The sequence below is a fragment of the Xenopus laevis genome, chromosome 4S, assembly GCF_017654675.1.
Source record: "Xenopus laevis strain J_2021 chromosome 4S, Xenopus_laevis_v10.1, whole genome shotgun sequence".
Lineage (NCBI taxonomy): Eukaryota > Metazoa > Chordata > Amphibia > Anura > Pipidae > Xenopus > Xenopus laevis.
In genome coordinates, this window is record NC_054378.1 from 20,080,829 (window position 1) to 20,104,087 (window position 23,259).

At 42.8% G+C, this 23,259-nt stretch overlaps 1 protein-coding gene across 3 annotated transcripts; it reads right to left on the bottom strand.

Moving 5' to 3' along the window:
• ampd3.S (adenosine monophosphate deaminase 3 S homeolog) lies at positions 1 to 16,787 on the bottom strand. 3 transcript variants are annotated; one of them, XM_018260311.2, is made up of 16 exons: positions 16,595 to 16,786; positions 14,966 to 15,109; positions 13,566 to 13,791; positions 11,182 to 11,395; positions 10,370 to 10,538; positions 9,900 to 10,119; positions 7,778 to 7,907; positions 7,410 to 7,604; positions 7,189 to 7,320; positions 5,227 to 5,390; positions 4,117 to 4,243; positions 3,876 to 4,039; positions 3,479 to 3,599; positions 3,145 to 3,318; positions 2,138 to 2,248; positions 1 to 1,435 (listed from the first exon to the last, which is right to left on the bottom strand). In XM_018260311.2, the coding sequence occupies exons 2-16, from the start codon at positions 14,985 to 14,987 to the stop codon at positions 1,259 to 1,261; spliced, it is 2,346 nt and encodes a 781-aa protein (XP_018115800.1). In that variant the 5' UTR covers positions 14,988 to 15,109; positions 16,595 to 16,786; the 3' UTR covers positions 1 to 1,258. The 3 variants fall into 3 exon arrangements, with proteins under 3 accessions (XP_018115800.1, XP_041416941.1, XP_041416942.1); XM_041561007.1 differs by having other exon boundaries at positions 14,966 to 15,221; XM_041561008.1 differs by lacking the exon at positions 14,966 to 15,109 and having other exon boundaries at positions 16,595 to 16,787.
• Positions 16,788 to 23,259: the final 6,472 nt, after the last annotated feature.

The window sequence follows — 23,259 nt, forward strand, 5'->3', positions numbered from 1 at the left end:
GAAGATGTGGCACCAGCTTTATTAAATGTGTTTCAAACATATCCTTTACAAAACAAAAATATATCATATAGACTTACAGTATAGTACAACTGTAAACATAATGCAACACAAAAAAAAAAAAAACAGCCCGTTCCTGCTTGAACCCACTCCGAAAGGAACATAGAACGTTCATGGGTAACACTGGCGGTGTCAGAATATATTTGAGTACGTTGAAATCAGCATGGGATTGGCAGGAATAGCATGTGGGGTTAAGGTAGACTCTAAATAGCTACAGGGGTTACAAGCACTTCCACCCCACAGCTTGGGAATAGCTAGAGTCCCAGGGGGAATGTCTGTAAATACATCAAGCACCTGATGCTAAAGACCCTGGGAAACTTCTCCTTCCTGATTGTGCACTCACTGTACATAGAATTTACAAGGCAGGATACAATGTCCCAGCTGTGCAGGCTATGGGGGCATATGCGCTAACTGCTGTGTGGGCTTTTTGATTCAGAGACAATATATCCATGTGATTGGTCCCAGATCTTCTCTGTACATATGGGTAGGAGCTGCCATATTGCTGTACAGTATGAGGGTTTAGCTGTGCCTCTAGTAATGCACTCTCAGAATTTTAGAGGTAAAGATATATTAAATTCCAACAATACAATGCCATCTTGAAAACACAAAAGCATTTTTTTAAAATACGCGTGTATTAACTCAATATTGTGGTACATGTGACTGAACTTAATATCTTAACAGTTCTCAGTGCCTATATAAAAATTTCAAAACCCTGTGGCATGTTATTTAAGCTTGTAATCGATCTCCTTACAGTTTACTGTCCTCCATTTTATGCTCTTTTGAATGGCAGAAAGTGGGAGTTACAAAATGGCTGCGCCCATGATCAAAGCCTTCGCACAGTTATCTTTAGTTCTGATGAGCTCCTGATATGGTTAGTTCGATAACTATGAATGTTACTAGGGACTCTCTCATATACAGCATTGTGTCTTGAGATTGGCTTTCCCGTTAAGTGTTGCAGAACTACAGCTTGCAAAGTGGTGCTGGGAGCTGTAGTTCTTCAACAGATGGTGGTGCCTTTCTGTGGGTTATATCAGTGTGCTGCACATGATGTGGATAATAAAATCTAAAATGAGTCTTGTCAGGCAGCATTGTTACAAGAACATTCAGATAAGTACATGGATTGACCCACAATGGAGATTTGCGAGGCACTGGAGTTCAGGGAGGCTGAGGATTTTTCCTCTCATTTGTGGCTTCAAATCCATTATGGTTTAGCACCAGTGAGATGTGGTGAATTCATAGCATCCGCCAAGAAGCTCAGCTCGTTACATAGAGTCTCATATCTGTAGGCCATACGGATCTGTGCCACGTTGGTTCTGCTGATATCGTTCCCCTCTGGGCCTTCTTTCAAGTAACCGACCCCCAAGAAATGTTTCTTTTCCTGTGAGTAAAGTAAAAAAAAAAAAAAAAATCAGAATTAGTTATTAATGTCTGTTACCCATAGCTGATGATTATGAGCTATAGAAGCATTACAAGTAATACGATCTGTTATATGGAATGTTTGGGGACTGGGTTTTCAGATTGAAATCTGTGATGGGTCCAGCTAATCCCCGTATATTAACCCATGGTCCATGCTATGTTGTGAGGGATGCTGGGAGTTCTATGTAATTACTTTGGAGGTCTGCAGATGGAATATTGGGGGGTGCTAGACACATATTAGGAATTGTGAAAAGGAATTGCTTCCCAGTGGCAGTGATTTGCAGTCCCTTCTAGCTGGTGATTGTGCTGAACATTCTATGAAGGCCTGACGGACAGAGGCGCCACCTCGTGGTCTCACAACAGAATACATTTGGTGGGTCAGGAAGAAAGTCTCCAGCAGCTTCTTTCTCTGGACAAAACAATGAAATAGCAAGACCGGGATTGTCCGAGAGGGGGACATTTGGCCAAGGGACAGATGCAAATGAGTTACCTGCCAATCATGAGTGTGTAGTAGATTAATAGTGCCTCTAGTGGCAGCACAACCGAACTGCAACATAGGCAGCATAGGCTCAGTGATTGTGCGATTATAGAGATAATCACTATTTTACTATTCCTATGGCAATGAGAACCAGTTTTGCAATTGTTTGTGTCAGGGGTATCTTACCTTGTCGGAGAGGCCACTCTGCAGCACGCTGTTCCTTGCGATCTCACACAGGTCGCATGTACTGAGCTTCCATACTTGGGCTGCTATGGCATATTCTTCCATTAGTGCCTCCTACATAACATTACATATAATACATTAGATACCTATGGACAGTACCTTTTAGACAGTACAGTATAAGGGTATAGCTTATTGTGTGCCCAGAACATTCCTTCCTTGTATATTTGTATTTATACAAATGGGTAGGAGGAGGCATATTGTTTCCCTTAGACCAGGGATCCCCAACCTTTACAACCCGTGAGCAACATTCAGAAGTAAAAGGAGTTGGGGAGCAACACTAGCATGAAAAATGTTCCTGGAGTACCAAATAAGGGCTGTGATTGGCCATTTAGTAGCTCCTATGTGGATTGTCAACCTACATTGAGACTCTGTTTGGCAGTGCACCTGGTTTTAATGCAATAAAACTCACCTCCAAGCCTGGAATTCAAAAATAAGCACCTGCTTTGAGGCCCCTGGGAGCAACATCCAAGGGGTTGGAGAGCAACATGTTGCTCGCGAGCTACTGGTTGGGGATCACTGCCTTAGACAGTAAAGTATGAGGGTATAGCTTATTGTGTGCCCAGAACATTCCTTCTCTGTATATTTGTATTTATACATATGGGAGGAGGGAGGTGCCATATTGGTTCCCTTAGACAGTACAGTATGAGGGTATAGCTTATTGTGTGCCCAGAACATTCCTTCTCTGAATATTTGTATTTATACATATGGGTAGGAAGTGCCATATTGATTCCCTTAGACAGTACAGTATGAGGGTATAGCTTATTGTGTGCCCAGAGCATTCCTTCTCTGTATATTTGTATTTATACATATGGGAGGAGCCATATTGATTCCCTTAGACAGTACAGTATGAGGGTATAGCTTATTGTGTGCCCAGAACATTCCTTCTCTGTATATTTGTATTTATGGATGTGGGTTTTGTCAGTTCTGTACAGAGTGGGGAGCCCACATACCTTGGTGTAGTGGAACTGCATTGGATCATCAGTGGACAGAGAGACCACAAGTCCTTTATGTAGAAATTCCCTCAGTGGATTCTTGGAATATTCCAGGAAGAGGCTGTTGTTGCTAAGTGGGGACATGGCGATGGGAATTTGGGCCAGATAATACAGGTACTGCAGAACTGGACTCTGGAACACATAAATTGCACAAGAAACTTTTAGACATTGTCTCAACCTGACACCTAGTGGCTGCCACGTGCTACTGTCAATATAGAGGATACGTTGATTATCATTTAAACAAGTCATGGTTTTCAATGTCATGTGGCTAAAAGTTTTTCCCAATTGTTACCTTTTTAAGGTTGAGTCCATGAGAGATGTTGTCGGCTGTTATGAACGCTGAGACGAGGTGAGTGATGGAACCAGCCTCCCCACAGTGGGGTCTGAACAGGAATGTACTCATCCCTCTCTCCCTGAAGGACATAGGCAAATCTTTAGAGAGGGGTGAACAAGTTGGTTGTGGAGTTTTTTATGGTACCCTCTCAGGGTACTGCTTGTGGACTGAACCCCACCCACACAGTATATTCCCCCTAAACTGTGTTAGAAATCAATCTGTTTAATACAAGGGGGTTTCTATTGTCTTATGTATGAATAAAAATATACAGAGAAAGAATTTTCTTTTTAAATTAAAGGCTAAGTAAATGGACGAGGCTTTTAACTGTTGTGTGGTTAGACCCAGAAGCACTTACTTGCGCAGGTTGTTGAGCAGCATGATGTTGGCGTACATGAAGTACAAATAGTAACTATACGGGGGGTTCTGCTCCTGGCACCATTCATCCGGGTTGGGACTCTTGTACGTGAACATGTGATCGTTGTGTTTGGATTCGTCATCGACGCTGTCGAAACCCGTCACCTGAAACAATGACCCAGGGCATTAATGTCTCCGGTACTGCCCCCTCGGGGTGAGTCACTTAAGGGCGGATGACTTACATAGTTCAGGAAGAGGTAGAGCTCCTTGTGATCTGTGGGGTTAATTGTAGCCTCAAATAGAGGCAAGAAGATATTCTCCAGCATTTTGCCAAAATCCGGAAGGATTTTCTTCGATTTAAAAATGTCGCTGAAATGATAGGAAAATAATAGGAACTGATACATTTTGGTAACAATGGGCAGATATTATCCAATTGGGGAGACACCCAAATAATTGTGCCCTTATTGCCTTTCCCATTGCATAATTGTATCCTTAGACTCTACTACTTGTGCCCTCCCCCCTCAATTCCATTTGTATTTTATATCCCAGAACATCAGGGTCCCAGCCAAGAGATCTAGCAAACTGCTGAATGTTGGTGCTCACAGGGTTAATGATCAGTTCCCCCCCCCCCTCTCTGCTTTAACTTACATTGCCCCATCGTTAGTTCCTGTGCAATTAGTGCCTCATTTCCACAGAAATGCAAAAGCTTCAGGGGAAACAAAACTTCCTCTTTTACATTATCATGACACTTAGTATCGCATGAAACATTTGCCCCGGGGGCTCATACGGTTTCTCCCTGGTCCTTAACACGAGTCAGCTGGGTTTTCACATCACTCTCAGGGATAGTCGACATGAGCCATTTGATTTTTGCCAAGGAAAACATCAGAGGAATACAATAGAACAGCCTTGAGCTGTGGCTGGGACAATTTAGTACAACGATAGCCGGAGGGTGATGATTGGACTCCCCTGCCAAAAGCACCAGCCAATTGTTTGCCTTTATGGTCATTGAGAGGGATTATGAGACATAAGGCTGCACAGATATTATATAATTACACTTTCCGACTCTGCACCCCTCCCCCCCCACGCAGAACAATAGGAACAACTAAACACTCAGTATAATTTTATATTGTTTCCTCTGAGATTACTTATCCTTGAATACTGTTTAATATCCTCTTCTCTGTCTCCTCCTGCTTCAGATATTACCCAGGTAAATAGTCACAGGGATATTGCGCAAAACTCCAAACCCAGGTTACAGATGCCCTGGCTATTCCCCTGTAAGCTGCCATCAGAGTATTCCAGTCCCACCCACTGCTTGAGTCTGCAAACTTTAGCTCACATCATCTGGCACTTACTATATTCGGGGCACTTGGATGATCCAGCGCATGTTGGGTGAATACAGTTTGTGTTTGATGAACCATTTTGCTAAACTGTCCCATTCTTCAGGCGCTCGACCATATATAGAAAAGCGCGGCTCTGTGTACTGGTACTTACTCTCTTCCAGCTCTTGAGCGACCTCCTGTATAGATCACAGAGGGGAAAAGGGTTACTGGTGCTGGGAATAGATAAATGGATAGCTAGAATCTCAGCCATAAAGCATGGCAGGACTGCTGCTTCCAATGGGGATCAGATAGGAATATTTTTATTAATAATAAAATCAATAACAAGTAAGAACATACAATCAATAAACAACAAACAAAAGACAATTACATTTGCTTATTATACAAATTCAGATATTAAATTGATGATACGGCATTGGACCATTACTCAGAAGCTCGGTGACTGCACCCTGGGGATTTAGGCTGTTTCCCCAACACTTCCTCCCACTCCTCTTATACTGAAACTTCCCAAACCTGATGAACAGCCTTCATCCATTTAATATGAAATCTCGTCACCAAAGTGCTCCCACTCCTCCTAATCCTCTATCCTTCCCTTCCTTTTTCTTTCCCTTTTCCTCTGTTATTCCTTCTAATGCAGCCTCTGAATTACCCTGTGTAGATTGGTCCTGCATTTTCTCCTCCCTTTTCTCTTCTGGGGATGAAACTGCAGAGGGAACCTTTTTTGCCTTACTTTTCTTCTTTCTTTTTAACTTCACAACGTCCCTTCTTCCTTCTCCATTCTTTTCAGTTCCTCCTCATCAGTCAAATCCTCCCAACTATTTCCCTCCGGGAGAACAAAACTATTAGAGATTTCTAGGTCTGGCCTCAATACCATCCTCTCCTTCTTACTCTTCTTTGATTTTGAGCCAACTGTCTTCCAGCCACCACCCTCTGTATCCCCAGTCTGTGGCTAAACCTGATGCCTAACAAGGTTCTCTTCAGGTTTTTCCTTTAAAGGCAGAACTCCACTTTCCCTTTCTCCATCACCCTGTCTCTCCTCCTGACCATCAGACTGAGAAAATTCACTTTCCACATTGGGGCAGTTCTTTACAATATTGTGCCAAGCCTCTGGGCATTGTCAATCTGTGTGACCAAGTTGCATGCACAGATTACACCTGACCATGTCGCACTCCTTACTGACAGGGCCCTTGGCCCCACACATGACACACACCTTTAGGGAGAAGGCCCCTGCCAGATGCCGCCTGGAGCCACATTTAAAACAGAATTAGGCAAATGGTCTGTAACGTTATTATGGACATTCAGCCGGACCTGAACCTTCCAACCCACCACCCAGAAACCTTCCTCGTTGTACAAGCGAGTGAAAGGGGACAGGACCGTGCATTGCCTCTTAAGTCACACCATGACATCCTCAGGTGGGACAGACTTATTCTTAAAGGTGATTGTCACATTCTTAACCCCAGGCTTAGAGACTGGGAAAGCCTTAAAGCCGTTCCACTCAGGGGAGGCCTTTTTCCCCTCATAGAGGCTCCAGAATTTATCCAGACCTTGAGACAATTTAAAGCTAACCTCATATTCCACATCAGAAATGGTGACAAAGGCAAATATATCATCCACAGTAAAACCCATTGATTCTTTAATTAGTAATCTCATCCATAAAGCAGGGCAGGACTGCTGCTTCCAATGGGGATCAGATAGGATCTGTGCAGCTGCTGGGACAGAATGCTCTGTTATACAGATAGCAAGAAACTCAGCCATAAAGCAGGGCAGGACTGCTGCTTCCAATGAGGATCAGATATGATCTGTACAGCTGCTGGGACAGAATGCTCTGCTATACAGATAGCTAGAATCTCAGCTGCCATAAAGCAGGGCAAAACTGCTGCTTTCAATGGGGATCAGATAGGATCTTTGCAGCCACTGGAACAGAATGCTCTGTTATACAGATAGCTAGAATCTCAGCCATAAAGCAGGGCAATTTACCTTGATAATACGAGCAAAATATTCTCCTCCGATGTAATTCTCAGTCTTTATGTAGAGGTCTCGGAGCTCGCTGGCACCGACTGGATTGTATTTGGCATTGAATTTGTCAAAGCGATGAAACGTTTGTCTCCCCTGTAACAGAGTCAGAGCGTTAGGATCACTGGACATATAGTAACAGCTTTGCCTTTCCTCTGCTCCATATGCAGCACAGATAGACTCACAGCATGAACATCCAAAGAGTCGACAGTCAGATCGTAGGGGTCCATGTGGAGACCCTCAAACAGCTCTTTCAGGGTGATCTTCTGCCCATTTCTCTCTGCCACCACCCTGTCGGGCTCGGTGCGGTAGGTGTGCTTGATAAATCTCAGTAGGTGCTTCTGGTTCATGCAGGCGGCTGCATGGATGTGAGTGTCCACCTAACACACCAATGACATTAAGTCTCATTATGCTTTGCTGACGTTGTGACCATCACTACATGACACTATTTGCTGGGGGATATCAGTAGTAAATAGATCCCCCAACAACCAATCAAATGGCAGTAACTTTGCCCAAGAGCAGTGACCCGTACACCCAAACATTGCGGCCGTACCTTCCTGACGTTATAGAAGTCGCGATGCGGCACGCTCTTCAGCTCCTTCAGTTCCGCCATCTCATTCAACATCTCATGGAGATTAAACTTGGAGCCCAGGAAATTCAGTCTTCGGTGACAGTAGGTTTTCCTGAGGAGGAGATGAATCTTTAAAGGACCAGTAACAGCAATTTTTTTTAAAAAAAAAAATTGTTCTTTTTAACAGGGCGACGATCCATCGTCTTTTCTCCTCCATGGCTATCTCCTATAGAAGGCAGGGAGGAGAAATCGAGCACCACACGATTAGGGTTGCCACCTGGCCAGTATTTTAAAAATGATGGTTGATCCCAATATTATTAATAGGGAAAAAAGATAAATATATAGGAAGGCCCGTATTTTTTTCCAGAAAAGTTGGCAACCCTAAGCACAATGGATCGCCCTGTCACAGTTTCAGAAGAGGAGCGCATGTAGGGAAACGGTAAGCAATTTCTTAATAAAAGCTTTGTGAATTAAAAGTTTAAACAGTGTTGGTGTTTTTTTTTTTTAAAAAGAAAAGAAATACTGTTACTGGTCCTTTAAGCAATGCCTTGCTCTCATGCGAGTCCCTGAGCTTTAAAGAGGTTGTTCACCTTTAAGTTCACTAGGGGTGCACCGAATCCACTATTTTGGATTTGGCCAAACCCCAGAATCCTGTGCGAAAGATTCTGCCGAATACTGAATCCAAATCCTAATTTGCATATGCAAATTAGGGGTGCGGAGGGGAAAACATTTTTTATTTCCTTGTTTTGTGACAAAAAGTAACGCAATTTGCCTTCCTGTCCCTAATTTGCATGCAAATTAGGATTTGGATTTGGGCTGGGCAGAAGGATTTGGCCGAATCCTGCTAAAAAAGGCAGAATCCTGGCCGAATCCCAAACCGAATCCTGGATTCGGTGCATCCCTAAAGTTAACTCTTAGTAGGTAAACATGGATATTCTGAGATAATTTGCAGTTGGTTTTCATTTTTCTATTATATGTGGTTTTTGAGTTATTTAGCTTTTTATTCAGCAGCTCTCCAGTTTGCAATTTTAGCCATCTGGTTGCTAGGGTCCACATTCCCCTAGCAACCATGCACTGATTTGAATAAGAGACTGGAATATGAATAAGAGAGGCAAATTTGTAGCTTAAAGAGCATTTGTTTTCTAAAGCTGGAAAGAGTCAGAAGAAGAAGACAGATCATTAAAAAAATGTAAAAAAGAAATAATGAAGACTAACTGAAAAGTTGTTTAGAATTGGCCATACTAAACTAACTTAACTCTTTCAGGTATGAACAAGTACAAAGTCATGACACAAAAAAAAGCCCACCCATGTGCCTGTAAGCTGCTCCCTTTCTGGGTCTATGATTTAGGACTGCACAGATAGCGACTGGGTTAGGTAAGGGCAGTAATGGCAGCACAGGGGTTAGGAGTATCATTATAGGGGGGATGTCTGTGTTTGTGGCCCTGTTGTGACCCAGAGTCAGACGGAAAGCTGCCAAACATTGCGTTGCTTCCAAATGACCAGAGAAACTGCACATGCCTTTCCTCTTTTAACTAACTTAATTTTCTGCTGACTGAGGTCTGCTTGGCTTAAATAAACAGCAGGTCGTTTCCTAAAAAAAATCAGTAAATACTGTATGCGATTAAATAAGAGTGACAGATTCAGCCTTGCATAACCAGCTACTGAACCCATCGCCGCCCACACGTGTACATCGAGGCATGACTGTGCATAAAATGTAGCAACATATGATAAAAGGGGAAACTATGTGATGACAGTTGCCCTTTATAATAACGAGTTGCTAACGACTGATGGAGACACACCCAGGCGTTAATGTGTCACATGATCCCTCACTCCTAAAGCATGCGGCAAATGTGCCAGTCAATGTGATGTGTTTTTGTTCCTGGTATCTCATTAGTTGCATTTACATACAGTATATAAATAATATTTTATAGGAACTTACTGTTCCACCTGTACAGTTTGTAGCCTGGGTAATGCTTGTTATGCCCTGACATGGGGTACAGTAGCAGCTCAGTGGGTCTGTAGCTGTTGGGGTTCAGGGGTGTTGCCCAGCACATATACTGACAATGGAGAAAGGGGGTTCATTACATAATGCAGAGACACTTACGTGGGGCCATCGGCTATAAGTGCGAGTATGTGGCTCAGGTCCAGCGTGTACGTCTCCAGGTCCGGGTAAGGCAAACTGCGCGGCTCGTTGGCCTCCATCTTGGCTTTGTTGTCGTAAACATAAGGGATTCCGCCTTTCATGCTCACCACATAGTGAAGATTCTGGGGAACGTTCTCAAGATTATAGGGGTCCTCTTTGTCGCCAGGAGGAGGGTTAAACTCTGTTGAAGGAAAATCACAGTTATATTGTAATGTGTTCATTAAAGGTTCCTTAGACTGCAATTGAAAGCAGCGTATGTTATAGCTTCTGCACTGCTGGTTCTGATTTTGGAAACAATGTAGCAGAAGCCAGATAATGGACAGACTTGGAGGAATTCTTCTGCTTTCTTCTACGCTCTTCTGCTACATTGTTTCAAGAGTCAGAACCAGAGAAGTGAAAGGGACAGTCAGATACACAGGTGAGACTGTTACCTGGATAGACTTCATCTTCAATTTTCCAGCTTTCTTTGCCATTCATGGTGCACAGGTACTGGGATGTGGTGCGGGGGTAGCGATGGTATGCCAGCCGAGAATATTTCTCCCGGATGATCAGGGCTTTTGCAAGGCTGGTGGCTGCCTGCTCATAGTCATCTACAGTCACCTGTCATCCAATGCCACCGAAACCAATTAGTAGGCATCACTGCCTAGGCATTCCCTTATACTAATGACAGTTCAGCAGGAACATCCCCCCTAAGTTTGCTCATAGCCTGTACAGAGAGATCCCATTAAACTATGGTAGCATAGGTATTCCAATATACTAATGACAGTTCAGCAAGAACAGCCCCCCTGAGTTTGCTCATAGTCTGTACAGAGAGATCATAGGTATTCCCCTGTACTAAGCACAATTAAGCAGGAACAGCCCCTAAGTTTGCTCATAGCCTGTACAGAGAGATCCCATAAAACTATGGTAGCATAGGTATTCCAATATACTAATGACAGTTCAGCAGGAACAGCCCCCCTGAGTTTGCTCATAGTCTGTACAGAGAGATCATAGGTATTCCCCTGTACTAAGCACAATTCAGCAGGAACATCCCCTAAATTTGCTCATAACCTGTACAGAGAGATCACATACAACTATGGCAGCATAGGTATTCCCATGTACTAATCACAATTCAGCAGAAACAGCCCCTAAATTTGGTCATAGCCTGTACAGAGAGATCCCATAAATATGTATTCCCCTGTACTAAGCACAATTCATCACGAAAATATAAATACAGTATATCATTAAATATAAAATTCCTTACCCCAGCACAGTAATCTCCACTTATTGTGACTCTCTGAAATTCCAGCCCATCAAATGGCAGTGGGGCAGTCGGTGCTGGTCCCCTAAAGACTGATGCGTCTGGTTCCACTGGGGAAACTGGAGATGCGATGGGAGAGACTGTGGGGATCTTCCAGTCGTGGGTCGGGATTTGCAAGGACATCGACTGGGATCGGATCATCTTAAAGCTTTTCTTCCTGTGAAATCCCACAATAAAAAGAAATATTAATGGTGGAGAACATAGTTTCGAGGAAAAGTGTGTTTGTTTTGTGCAAAGGTGCAGGAGTGGGGTGGTTATTTAGGGGTGCAATAGGAAAGTGCATTTGGCACAGTCAGCTCCAATTCACCCAACTGTGCTGTGCTTTGCCCATTGCCTCTGCTTCTGAGCTCCGATAGCAGGGAATAATAGTTCAGTTCTTTAGAGGATCAGGGTTTAGTAAAAGGATTTTTTGAAATGGTCCGCCTAATGCTCAAAAAGATACTGGGGGTGCCATCATATTAGGGACCCTCCAGTGGCCAAAGTTTCTCATCTTTTAGCCTGGGCTGTTGCAGTACCACCTTGTGGCACAGGAAAGATGACACTACAGCTTCTGCATTGCTGACCTGCATACATACACACTTACAGCAAGGATTAACAGGCTACTTCTGCTATGAATAAAAAACACAGTGCAGTACCTCAGCTATTCCCGCTCTTCTCTCATGATGGATAAAGGATAGATCGTATAAAGGCCTAACATAACCGGCATGAGAGCGACATATAGATTGCCACCGGCTGCAACGTAGTGACAATGTAATAAACACAAGAGAGAGGCATGGAAACCCTTTGGAATACTCTTATTAAATCAGATTAAGGTCCCTATGTTTATCCCTGCCTGTGACTCTGCAACATTGTATCATTGCTCAGGGTTACAAGTTGTGCTAGGATGCAGTAATGCAAGAGCAATGTGCTCAGGTATTGAAAGTGTTAAACCTCCTGTAAGGTGTGTAAACAGCATTAGTCACGTGATGTCAATCTCATTATAGGAATGTTTATTCACTAAGGAAGTTACAGGGCACATTTGCATCAGGACAGTAACCCCATGTAACCCATCAGCAATTAAATGCTAGGGCAGGAAACTCTGATTGGACTGTGCAGCTTCTCATTTGCTCATTTGTTAATCAGTAATCCTAAAGAAGCGATATAGGGAAACTACAGCAATAAATCGCACAGAACCAGTGTAAACAGGCAAAGTAGGGGTCACTACCAACAGCACCTACATGACTATGAAGATTTTCATTCATCCAGGTCATGGTATATCTAGTATAGGTCAATCTAAAAACAACTGGACTTGCTGAGTAATCAATGAAGATGTTTCACTACTCATCCGAGCAGCTTCTTCAGTTCAACTGACTGGTGTGGGAAGTTTTCGGCATATAAACTCTTCCACTAATCCATTTACAATGGCACATTGTAACTCTTCAAAGAGGTGACATCTGAAGAAAATTCACAGAGGTGTAGATTCTGTGTAGCTGTGATAGGATTATCCAATGTGTCATGCAACTCCTAGATACAGGTGTTACTTGTGAGAGTTGCATGAATGGATGTGTGAAGTGTTCTGAATCCGCCAGGTTACAGTTGTTGGAACATCATTGTATGTAGCAGACAGGTGGTGTCGAAGGCCCCCGCCTCTGTTCAGGGATGGTCTCTCCACCTTGACATGAATCGCCTCTTTCACGCCTCGTTCAAACCATCCATTCATGCAACTCTCACAAGTAACGCCTGTATTTAGGAGTTGCATGACACATTGGATAATCCTATCACAACTACACAGAATCAACACCTCTGTGGATTTCTTCAGATGTCACCTCTTTGAAGAGTTACAATGTGCCTGAGAACAGGCTGGCGGAGTGAGCTTCAATCTTTGACAAAATACTCTACTTCCCATTTGATGTAGGGCATTATTTCCATGCAACAATATATTTGCATGTCACTGTTTATCCAAAACATTTCCTGTGATGTCACAATTGAGACCCGTTTGTAGGCCTAAATGTCACTTGCCTTAATGCTTTGAAATCTGTTGTGTTAGTGGTTATAGAGACACACATGCTATTCTATGAGCCTGTTCCCTCTCTTGCTACTGGGCCTTGACAGGTATGATAAGAAACAGGGCAGTGCACACACAAAAAAATGTTATTTTAAACATAACACAAACAGGACTTCTGGTGAGAAATGCAGCAAATAATTTTATGGTCCAGTGGCGCTAACAGGAGGATTAATTGTATAAGTCTTAGCATGACGGGGCACATCTTGGAATGCAGTTGGATAAACCTTATGCAATGGTCCATTCATGTGGAAGCAGTCTCACACCTACACACACTCACACACACCTTTTAACAGTCTCCGCCGACTTCTGCTCTGCGAGATCCTTCTCCAACTCCCTTTCCTTGGCTTCCTTCTGCCCAATTGGACAGTCCTCGGGAACGGTGAACAAGGAGAAGGCATCTTTGCTGTCCTCTTCCCGGAGAACTTTCGCAAATACTTTCTCGGCCAAAAGCCGCACTTGTTCGTCCACCTCATTGATGTTCAGTCGTGGGAAGTGGCGAGGCATCTCGGCTGCGGGACAGAAAGGATTTGACAAACAATATCAATATATGTGTGAGATACAGAACATTATTCCCAAAGTTTAGGGGTGCAGGGGTATAGAGGGGCCAATTCCAATTGAAAACGCTGGTTGTAAGGGGTCATTGACCCCTGGCAACCAAATAAAAACATCTATGAGGCTTCCGTTTCATGAATATTTGTATTTATAATTACTTATCTTTTCCTCAGGCCCTCTCCCATTAATCTTTAATACTAACTTCCAAACTGATGCTTGGTTGCTAGGGTAGCCAGAAAGTTTCTGAAGAGAAAAATGAAAATATTTAGTTCCCTTTGGATGGTAATAAAATTACTGATGTCTACATCATACTAAAAGTTAATTTACTACCCTTTTTAGAATAAGGGCACACAATAAGCTATACCCTCCCTTCTCCCATATGTATGAATACAAATATACAGAGAAGGAATGTTCTGGGCGCACAATAAGCTATACACTCATACTGTACTGTCTAAGAGAATCAATATGGCACCTCCTACCTATATGTATAAATACAAATATACAGAGAAGGAATGTTCTGGACACACAATAAGCTATACCCTCATACTGTACTGTCTAAGGGAATCAATATGGCACCTCCCTCCTCCCATATGTATAAATACAAATATACAGAGAAGGAATGTTCTGGGCATACAATAAGCTATACCCTCATAGTGTACTGTTTAAATGTCAAGTTTCAAAGATACTTAAGATAAAAGTGAATTAACACTAATTACCCCAAATTTCAGAGGGCAGAAATCTCAATAAAATATTTAAAAACTATATATATATATAACACTTACTGTTATTACGAGGAAATACATAATTAGATATAATCTGAGAGGGAGCACAACAGTTAACATACCACTTCCTCTTTTTTCAGTTAACCCACTAGTTGCCAGTAGAAGTGCATTCTGTCCGCACAATATACTTCTAGATACTTTTGTATAATAATGAGTTTAAAAGCAGCGGTTTGCCCTGTGTGATAATCATATTGAATCTGTTGCCCCGTGGGGGTATTTTTTCGCCAAGACAGATCCGGTTACAGCCGAATACAGGAATTCACAGTCGTCCCACAGGTATCTTTTGTGCTTTGGAAATATTTTCTGCCCACAAACAATTCTTATTTTCCCCTGTGAGTAGTGCCCTTACCTAGAGCTGCTGGCAGTCCCATGCCTTCTGCTTGCTGGGGCACTGGGCACAGGTAGAATTCAGTGGGGATCCAGTCCTGGAAACGTCTCTGTACTTCTGTCTCACCTTCCCAAGTTCTGCTCTGTCACTGAGCTGAGTGCACACCTTATAAGGGACAAGTCTTGCAATCTAAATGGCAGCACCACAACCCAGAGAGAGAGAGAGAGAGAGAGAGAGGGCGGCTGCTGCTGCTGTGGCTGATTCACAACTTGTGCATCTCAGAAAGGGAAGTATTTATAGAGCAGATCAGTGCCTGGCTCTCTCGCCTGCGCTGGCTATTGTGCTACAGGCAGTTGCCTGCTCGCTGTCACCTGTAGGGTCACATGGCCAAACTGGCAGTTGTATTGTAAAGAGAATGGGGGTGGGGTACATGTGCAGATGCAGGTAAGAACATTATACTTATATCTGGTATGTGAATCAGCCAGCTCTATATAATTAACCCCTGCTGTGTTCCCTTAGCCGGTATAGCTAAGCAGAAAGGGACTACAATTCCCAGCATGCAATGGGTATTGAAGGTAACTAGGATATATAAGTCTCTGTCCACCCAGAGTGTTTGTTACTGGACCCGTCCATTTGGCCAAGGCCGACTGTAGTACATGAGCATGGGTAACCCTGGCCTTGAACTGCAACTGCCAGCAACAGCATTAAAGTGATACTGACACCAAAAAATGTATTTTGAAAATATTAATCTACATTAAAAGTTACCTATAGGACGTTTTTCACTGATAGTTCTGCTTTTGTAAGTAATTTTTATTTAAAGTTCCTAAACCTGACTGTTTTGCAAACCTGACTGTCCCTTCTTAACCTGTCAGTTAGAGTTTCTAATGGTAACAGACTACTGCTGCACAAATATGGCAGCCCCCTCATCGAGGAACAGGGTAGTAAGAAAGGTAATGTAAATGCATCAGGCAAATACGTTTATGGGAAAATTATTAATAGCAATCAAATACAATGTTATGATAGATAATATAAAAATTGTATTTTCTGATGTCAGTATTTCTTTAAGGGTGGTGTCAGTTGCAGTTCAACAATATACCTAGAGACTTGGATGGCTATCTCTACTGTAAGCAACATTCTGAATTGCCGCTGTGCACTCTGGGGAGATAGGGTGCCCTTCAAGTTCCTTAAAGCGACACAACTCATAAACTGCACTGATCGGATGCATGTTAACCTTTTAATGGCTGCTGCTATAGGAGGCTAGGGGTTCAGCGCAAGCCGAGCCCGGAGAACTTGTGCAGATCTGGGGGAGATCATTAGAATTCAGCATCGTTCCTGCGATCAGGAAAAGTATAGAGCACCCAGTGTGTGTCTGAACGAAGCGATGCAAAAATATGATGGAATTGATGATTTTTTTTTAGTCAGATTTCCCTCGATTGGTTTATTCTTGTTCTTATTAAAGTTTTAATGACTCCATTCACTGAGTCTGACCTTGATAGGGACATAGGGGGTAGAGGCTTTGCTCTTGCTGCATAACTCTGGGTGCTGTGCTGCTTGGGCACCTCGGCCAATGCCCAATACAAGGCAAGACCCCGAGCAACCACCCTCCGTAAACACCAAGTGCTGGCACATTTATAGAATCCAGGGAGTTACCTTGAAGCTGGAACTGGATGGTGCTGAGATTATTGTCGGGTCAAGCACAGAAGATTCTGCAGTAAATCTGTGTCCCCTGGTGAGATCTCAGTTACCTGCGGCAGCCCCGACCCCCAGGTCTGATCAGTACAGGAAATTTCTCTCAGTCTCAGGTTTCAGCTTGAACAACTTCACATTCAATGCACCTTGCCAGCCCTAGCCCGCAATAACACAGCCCCTTGGCACCCTGTCAAACATCAGCCAAATAGGGCCGGCAGGTTCCGACTCATGAGCACAGAACAATAAAGTTCAGCTTCCGCAGTGGGAGAAGCAAGAATACAGAACAGCACAGGGATTCAAAGTCTCACACATAGAGCAACAACACTGACCCAATGTTTTATTCAAATCAGGGATTCTTCCCTATAGAGGGTCCAATGAAAAGTCAGAGGAAACTGGACTACTATACTGTATATACAATGGAAAGCCTTCAATTGTTAGCCCCCCAAATTCCCATGGGGGAGAGGGTCCAACCTGTGATCCCTGATGGCTTCCCTGTATGATGTCATTCCAATACATATGTGACACACATTGTGTTTGTTACTTGTGCTACTGAACTACATTTCCCAGCAGCCCCTGAAAGACAGAGACAGACCAAACTCAAACAATTATTTTATTTACATTTCTCCTTTCTTTGAAACTAAATATAGTCCCCCAGTACATAGTAGCACAGGCTGAAATAAGACTCACGCTTGTTGAGTTAAGCTGCTGTTTAACTATGTACTGCTGGACTATATTTAGCATCCAAGGGCAAATAACCAATTATTGATTTAGAAAACAAAAGAAGTTGTGCAAGGGTAAGTTAAATATAGACCTCTGTGTAAGGGATACTGGAAACCCAAGCCTTTTCCAAAAGTTTTGCTGCTGTGTTGTGGCAGTAAAATCTTTATAGAAGAGTGTGCAATGTGGCAGCTCCCACTGACTCACTCAGCTTTATGAATTCTTACCATGATAATAATAGTGCATAATACACTAAATATATTTGGTAATTGTTATTAATATTGCATAGTGAGACACTAACCACAAGGTTGCATAATCATAAGCAGAGAGAGATATTAAAGGGAAACTTAACCCTATTTGTTAGCACTATATAGATCATTCTGCAAATTGACTTTTGCAAGGAGCCCCCCCCCCCCGGAAATGTGGTTAATTCTCCATAGGAACCAAGTGCTGCTGGGGGTTTCATTAGAGCAGGGTTTTATAGCCGGAAGCCGCCAGCACTTAAGTGTCAGATACTGAGAGCTGCTGCTTGTTCATATTCAGTGTATCGATCCCAGTGTTTGGCATTTGCACAATGGACTAATGGATGGGGATGAGCTCAAGCTTCTAAATTATGGATCATCATCATACGGCTGAGATACTTACAGACAGTGGCGTAAATAGATATTACTGGGCCCCACAGCAAATTATTTATCAGGCCCCCAAAATGTCTAGAAGTTGACTTATTTTACCAATATGTATTGCAATTGTATATGAATTAGGGCCTCATGGGGCCCCTATACATCCTAGGCCCCCCTTCAGCCTCAGGGTCTGCTTCTATAGTTACGCCTCTGCTTACAGAGACCCCAGGCTCCTGGCACTTCTCTCACCAAAACCCACTTGTGCTCCTTACTGCAGTTGAACGTTCTACATTTACGCTTCCATTTTTGTGGGTCTGTTCAGCAAGTAAAATTAAAGGGGAACTCCACCCCAAAACAGCTTTGTTTTCTTTCTTTCTCAATAACATACATCATTTGGTCTTAAAGTTGTTCTCCTTTAAATTAACTGTAAATTAAATGCCATAGAGGGGGATATTCTGCAATTATGATATTCAATTTGCAATTGGTTTTCATTTTTTATTATTTGTGGATTTTGAGTTATTTCGCTTCTTATTCAGCAGCTCTGCAGTTTGTCATTTCAGACATCTGGTTGCTAGGGTCCAAATTCCCCTACCAACCACACACTGATTAAAATAAGAGTCTGGGATATGAAAAGGAGAGGCCTGAATAGGAAGATCAGTAATACACAGTAGCAATAACAATACATTTGTTTCTTAGATGGGGTCAGTGACCCCTATTTCATAAACTGGAAAGAGTCAGAAGGGAAATATTTAAATAAACTATAAAAAATACCAATGGGAAAAGTTGTTTAGAATTGACCATTCTATAACATACTAAAAGTTAACTTAAAGGTGAACCACCCCTTTAAATTTTCTATTGGGTTGCTGGGAACACTACACCTAGCAACCAGACAATTGTTTATTGGATAGACTGGAAGATGACAAGGAAAGTAATTAAAGGAAAACTATACCCCCAAAATGAATACTTAAGCAACAGATAGTTTATATAAAATTGAATGACATATTAAAGAATCTTACCAAACTGGAATATATATTTACATAAATATTGCCCTTTTACATCTCTTGCCTTGAACCACCATTTCGTGACTCTATCTGTGCTGCCTCAGAGATCACCTGACCAGAAATACTACAACACTAACTGTAACAGGAAGAAGTGAGGAAGCAAAAGTTAGAACTCGGTCTGTTAATTGGCTCATGTGACCTTACATGTGGTTTGTATGTGTGCACAGTGAATCTTACGATCTCAGGGGGCGGCCCTTATTTTTAAAAATGGCAATTTTCTATTTATGATTACCCAATGGCACATACTACTAAAAAAGTATATTATTATGATAATGGTTCATTTACATGAAGCAGGGTTTTACACATGAGCTGTTTTACTCAGTATCTTTTAATAGAGACCTACATTGTTTGGGGGGTATAGTTTTCCTTTAAGCAAATGGTTACGTTAATTTCCTAATCCATCAGGACCTCGTGTCCTGCCCAGGGAACTGGAACTGTGAGTTCAGAACCAACTGCTCCTGGTGCTCCTGTTGAACACCTACCTATTTTATTCATTATTCAAACCTCCATTTACACTAATGTTCATGTAAGAGTGGATTATAGGTGTGGGGCATGGTTCATCAACAGATGAGCAATTCCAAGCAGACAATGATATCAGACTATTTTATACTTACTGTACCAGCCCAGAGCTTCAGCAGTTCTATAACAGTAATGATCTAGTTGATCATTGGCCTGTATCATATATACAGTATATTGTGAGTGGCCCCTGGGCTCAGGTAAATGACAGAAGCCCAGAGCATGTGCAGTAAATCAGCTGAAAAGAAGATGGGGAGCTATTGGGGCATCATCGAGGGCACAGAGCTTCCCTGCTAAAGGGAATGTAGTGCCCTTGGGCTGATACAGAAAGTCTGAAACATATGGTGCAGCATTTCTAGTTTCTATTTCTGTGTTGAGGTTTAGTTCCCCATTAAGCCTGAGCCAGTCATGTTATCACTCCCCCGGCCGTAATGTTCTCCCCCATATCACTGAATTAGGGTGCAGGATATTAAGCTGATCAGACACGGGGCACGTGGGCGCAGATCCTGCCATGATAAAGTCTACTTAGTCAGGACACTGGTGGCTGGAGAATTAATATATAACACAGTGTTTTTATGTTTCATACAAAATATTCAATCTTGACCTTTCCAGTATGGCTGCCACAGAACAAGATGGCTACCTACCACTCACCCCATGTTGGCAGTGAAGGCCCCTGCATTAAACTGCACAGTCCCAACCCAAATTCCAACTATGCACCAGACTTGCTATTATATAATACCCCAGAACACACACACACAGCAGGATAAATACAGTGCCAATTTTATGTATACTATTCCAGAACACACAGAGAGAAAAATACAGGGCCAATGCCATGTATAATACACCAGAACACATAGCAGAAAAAATATAGTGGCAATTCCATGTATAATACCCATGAACACACAGATGCATAAATACAGGGCCAATACCACATATAATACCCCAGAACACACAGCAGGATAAATACAGTGCCAATTCCATGTATAATACCCCAGAACACACAGCAGGATAAATACAGGGCAGGGCCAGAACTAGGGGTAGGTAGAGTAGGCGCCCGCCTAGGGCGCAGTCATAGGGGGGCGCACTTTTAAAGGAAACACATTTTTTTTTTCGTTTTTTTATTTGTTTAAGTTTGCAGGTTCGCTTTCCAATGCCCCAGCAGAGATCCGCTCTGCTTCCCACCTCCTTCTTACTTGCCCTGGATCTGATTGCGCCTCAGCCTGCCCTCTCTTCCTCCTGCTCCAGTTCGTAAAGAAGAGACAGTGAGTTCTTCTCTAAGCAGAAGTGGTCCGGATGCGCATCCATGCGCTGTAGTAAGCGGTACGCCGCGTGATGACTTCACGCTACACAGGGAGGTGTGCTGGTCTGGCCTGGCGCATTGGACAGAGCCCTCAGCCAGGCAGTGGTCGGTCGGTGGTGCCACAGACTTGGGGGGAAATGCATTGGTGGCACAGACTTGGAGGGGCAATGCATTGGTGTCACAACAGGTATAGATTTGGGGGCAATATTTTGGGTGCTGCTGGCTGGCACAGCTACAGATTGGGGGTGATATTGGGTGCTGCTGGCTTATTAAAAAAAACTGTAAGTGATTAGGTCGGAAATGGTCCTACAGAAGGGGGGGCGATGATTGAATTCCTTGCCTAGGGTGCCAAACTACCTTGGCCCGGCTCTGATACAGGGCCAATTCCATGTATAATACCCCAGAACACACAGCAGGATAAATACAGGGCTATTTGCATTCTGTATATAATATTCCAGAACACATGACATTGTAAAGAGTCTATTGCCCCACTGGTCAACTTTTCCCAAGTTTTCCTTTACCCCTGCCCTACATAAATAACAGGCCAATTCCATGTATAGTACCCCAGAATATACTGTATGGCAGGATAAATACAGGGCCAATGCCATGTATAATACCCAAGAACACACAGAAGGATAAATACAGGGCCAATGCCACGTATAATAGCCCAGAACACACAGCATGATAAATACAGGACCAATTCCATGTAGAATACCCCAGAACACACAGCAGGATAAATACAGTGCCAATTCCATGTATAATACCTAAGAACACACAGAAGGATAAATACAGGGCCAATGCCATGTATAATAGCCCAGAACACACAGCAGTATAAAAATAGTGGCAATTCCATGTTTAATACCCCAGAACACACAGCAGGATAAATACAGTGCCAATTCCATGTATAATACCCCAGAACACACAGCAGGATAAATACAGTGCCAATTCCATGTATAATACCCCAGAACACACAGCAGGATAAATACAGTGCCAATTCCATGTATAATACCCAAGAACACACAGGAGGATAAATACAAGGCCAATGTATAATTGCCCAGAACACACAGCAGTATAAATACAGGGCCAATTCCATGTATAATACCCAAGAACACACAGCAGGATAAATACAGTGTCAATAACATGTATAATACCCAAGAATACACAGCAGGATAAATACAGTACCAATTTCATGTATAATACCCCAGAACACACAGCAGGATAAATACAGTACCAATTCCATGTATAATATCCCAGAACACATAGCAGGATTAATACAAGGCCAATGCCATGTATAATACCCCAGAACACACAGAAGGATAAATACAGGGCTATTTGCATACTGTATATAATACCCCAGAACACATGACATTGTAGAGAGCATATTGCCCCATTGGTCAACTTTTCCCAAGTTTTCCTTTACCCCTGCCCTACATCCCCTATCCCACCCCTCCAGATTTCCCATCAACAGGCTAGAAATCAGTGCATAAAATTAGATTCAGCAAAAGCCTTATTAGATTTGCATGAAATTCACATTCTGTTATTTCGATATGATCAAAACAGCAGTAATGCAATTTGCCGCTTGCTACATTACCAAGAGGAAAACAAGTGGGCGTCACATTTACAGGGAGACAAAATACCAGTTTTCTCCTTCTTCCATATTAAACATCAACAGAGACTGGGAAAAAGGTTTCACAGAACCCTTAGAACGCTCCAAAATGTCAAGTCTTGCATAATCATGAAAAAATGCTCAAAAATGTATTTGACTTGTTATAAATGGGAAAAAAAATCAAACTGTGGGAAAATGGGATTTAGATTGGAAATATTAAAATATATTTGGGTCAGAGACATGAGGAGCCTTAATTCCCTGTCCACTACAAGGCAAAGATGGAATTATTTAGGAATCTCCTCCACTTGGGAGCCTAGGAGCGTAGATGACCCAGACTGTGTCATTTCAGTATATGTGGATGATATAATTTATCTTTTCTGGGGTCTTTAAAATCTCTCTGGTGTTCAGTAATTTTCACTTCCCCTCAATTTCTTGATTTACGTACAGGTGTTGTGTGGATTTAAGGAATTCCCTCCAAACAGGATGGAGGTATTATATGGAATTGGCCCTGGATTTCTATGAACAGAGTGGGGGGCCCGGGGCCCCCTGCACCCCCCTCCGGCACACCTGCTCCTATCTTCTTCTTCTAGTGGTCGTGCAGGGGGACCAGGGAGAAGGGCCTAAAGCCACAGTATACAGGAACACAGAGATCAGGGCTGTGCCGCCAGAGCCCACCGGGTTTTTTCCCGGTGTCACAGCCCAGTCCAACCTTGTTTATGAAGGTATCTAAGTATAAAATACATAGCACCCCCCCCCCCCAAACACACAAATCGCCCTATGCCTACATAGATCCATATGCTCCTAGG

What these genes read in the sequence shown, in the direction of transcription:
- ampd3.S (XM_018260311.2), bottom strand. Translation starts at nt 14,987, where the DNA reads ATGGGACTGCCAGCAGCTCTAG. An exon ending in ATCCAAGTGCCCCGAATATA is followed by an intron (nt 4,244 to 5,226) that starts GTAAGTGCCAGA and finishes CTATCATTTCAG; the next exon opens with CGACATTTTTAAATCGAAGA. An exon ending in TCTACCTCTTCCTGAACTAT is followed by an intron (nt 4,040 to 4,116) that starts GTAAGTCATCCG and finishes TCATTGTTTCAG; the next exon opens with GTGACGGGTTTCGACAGCGT.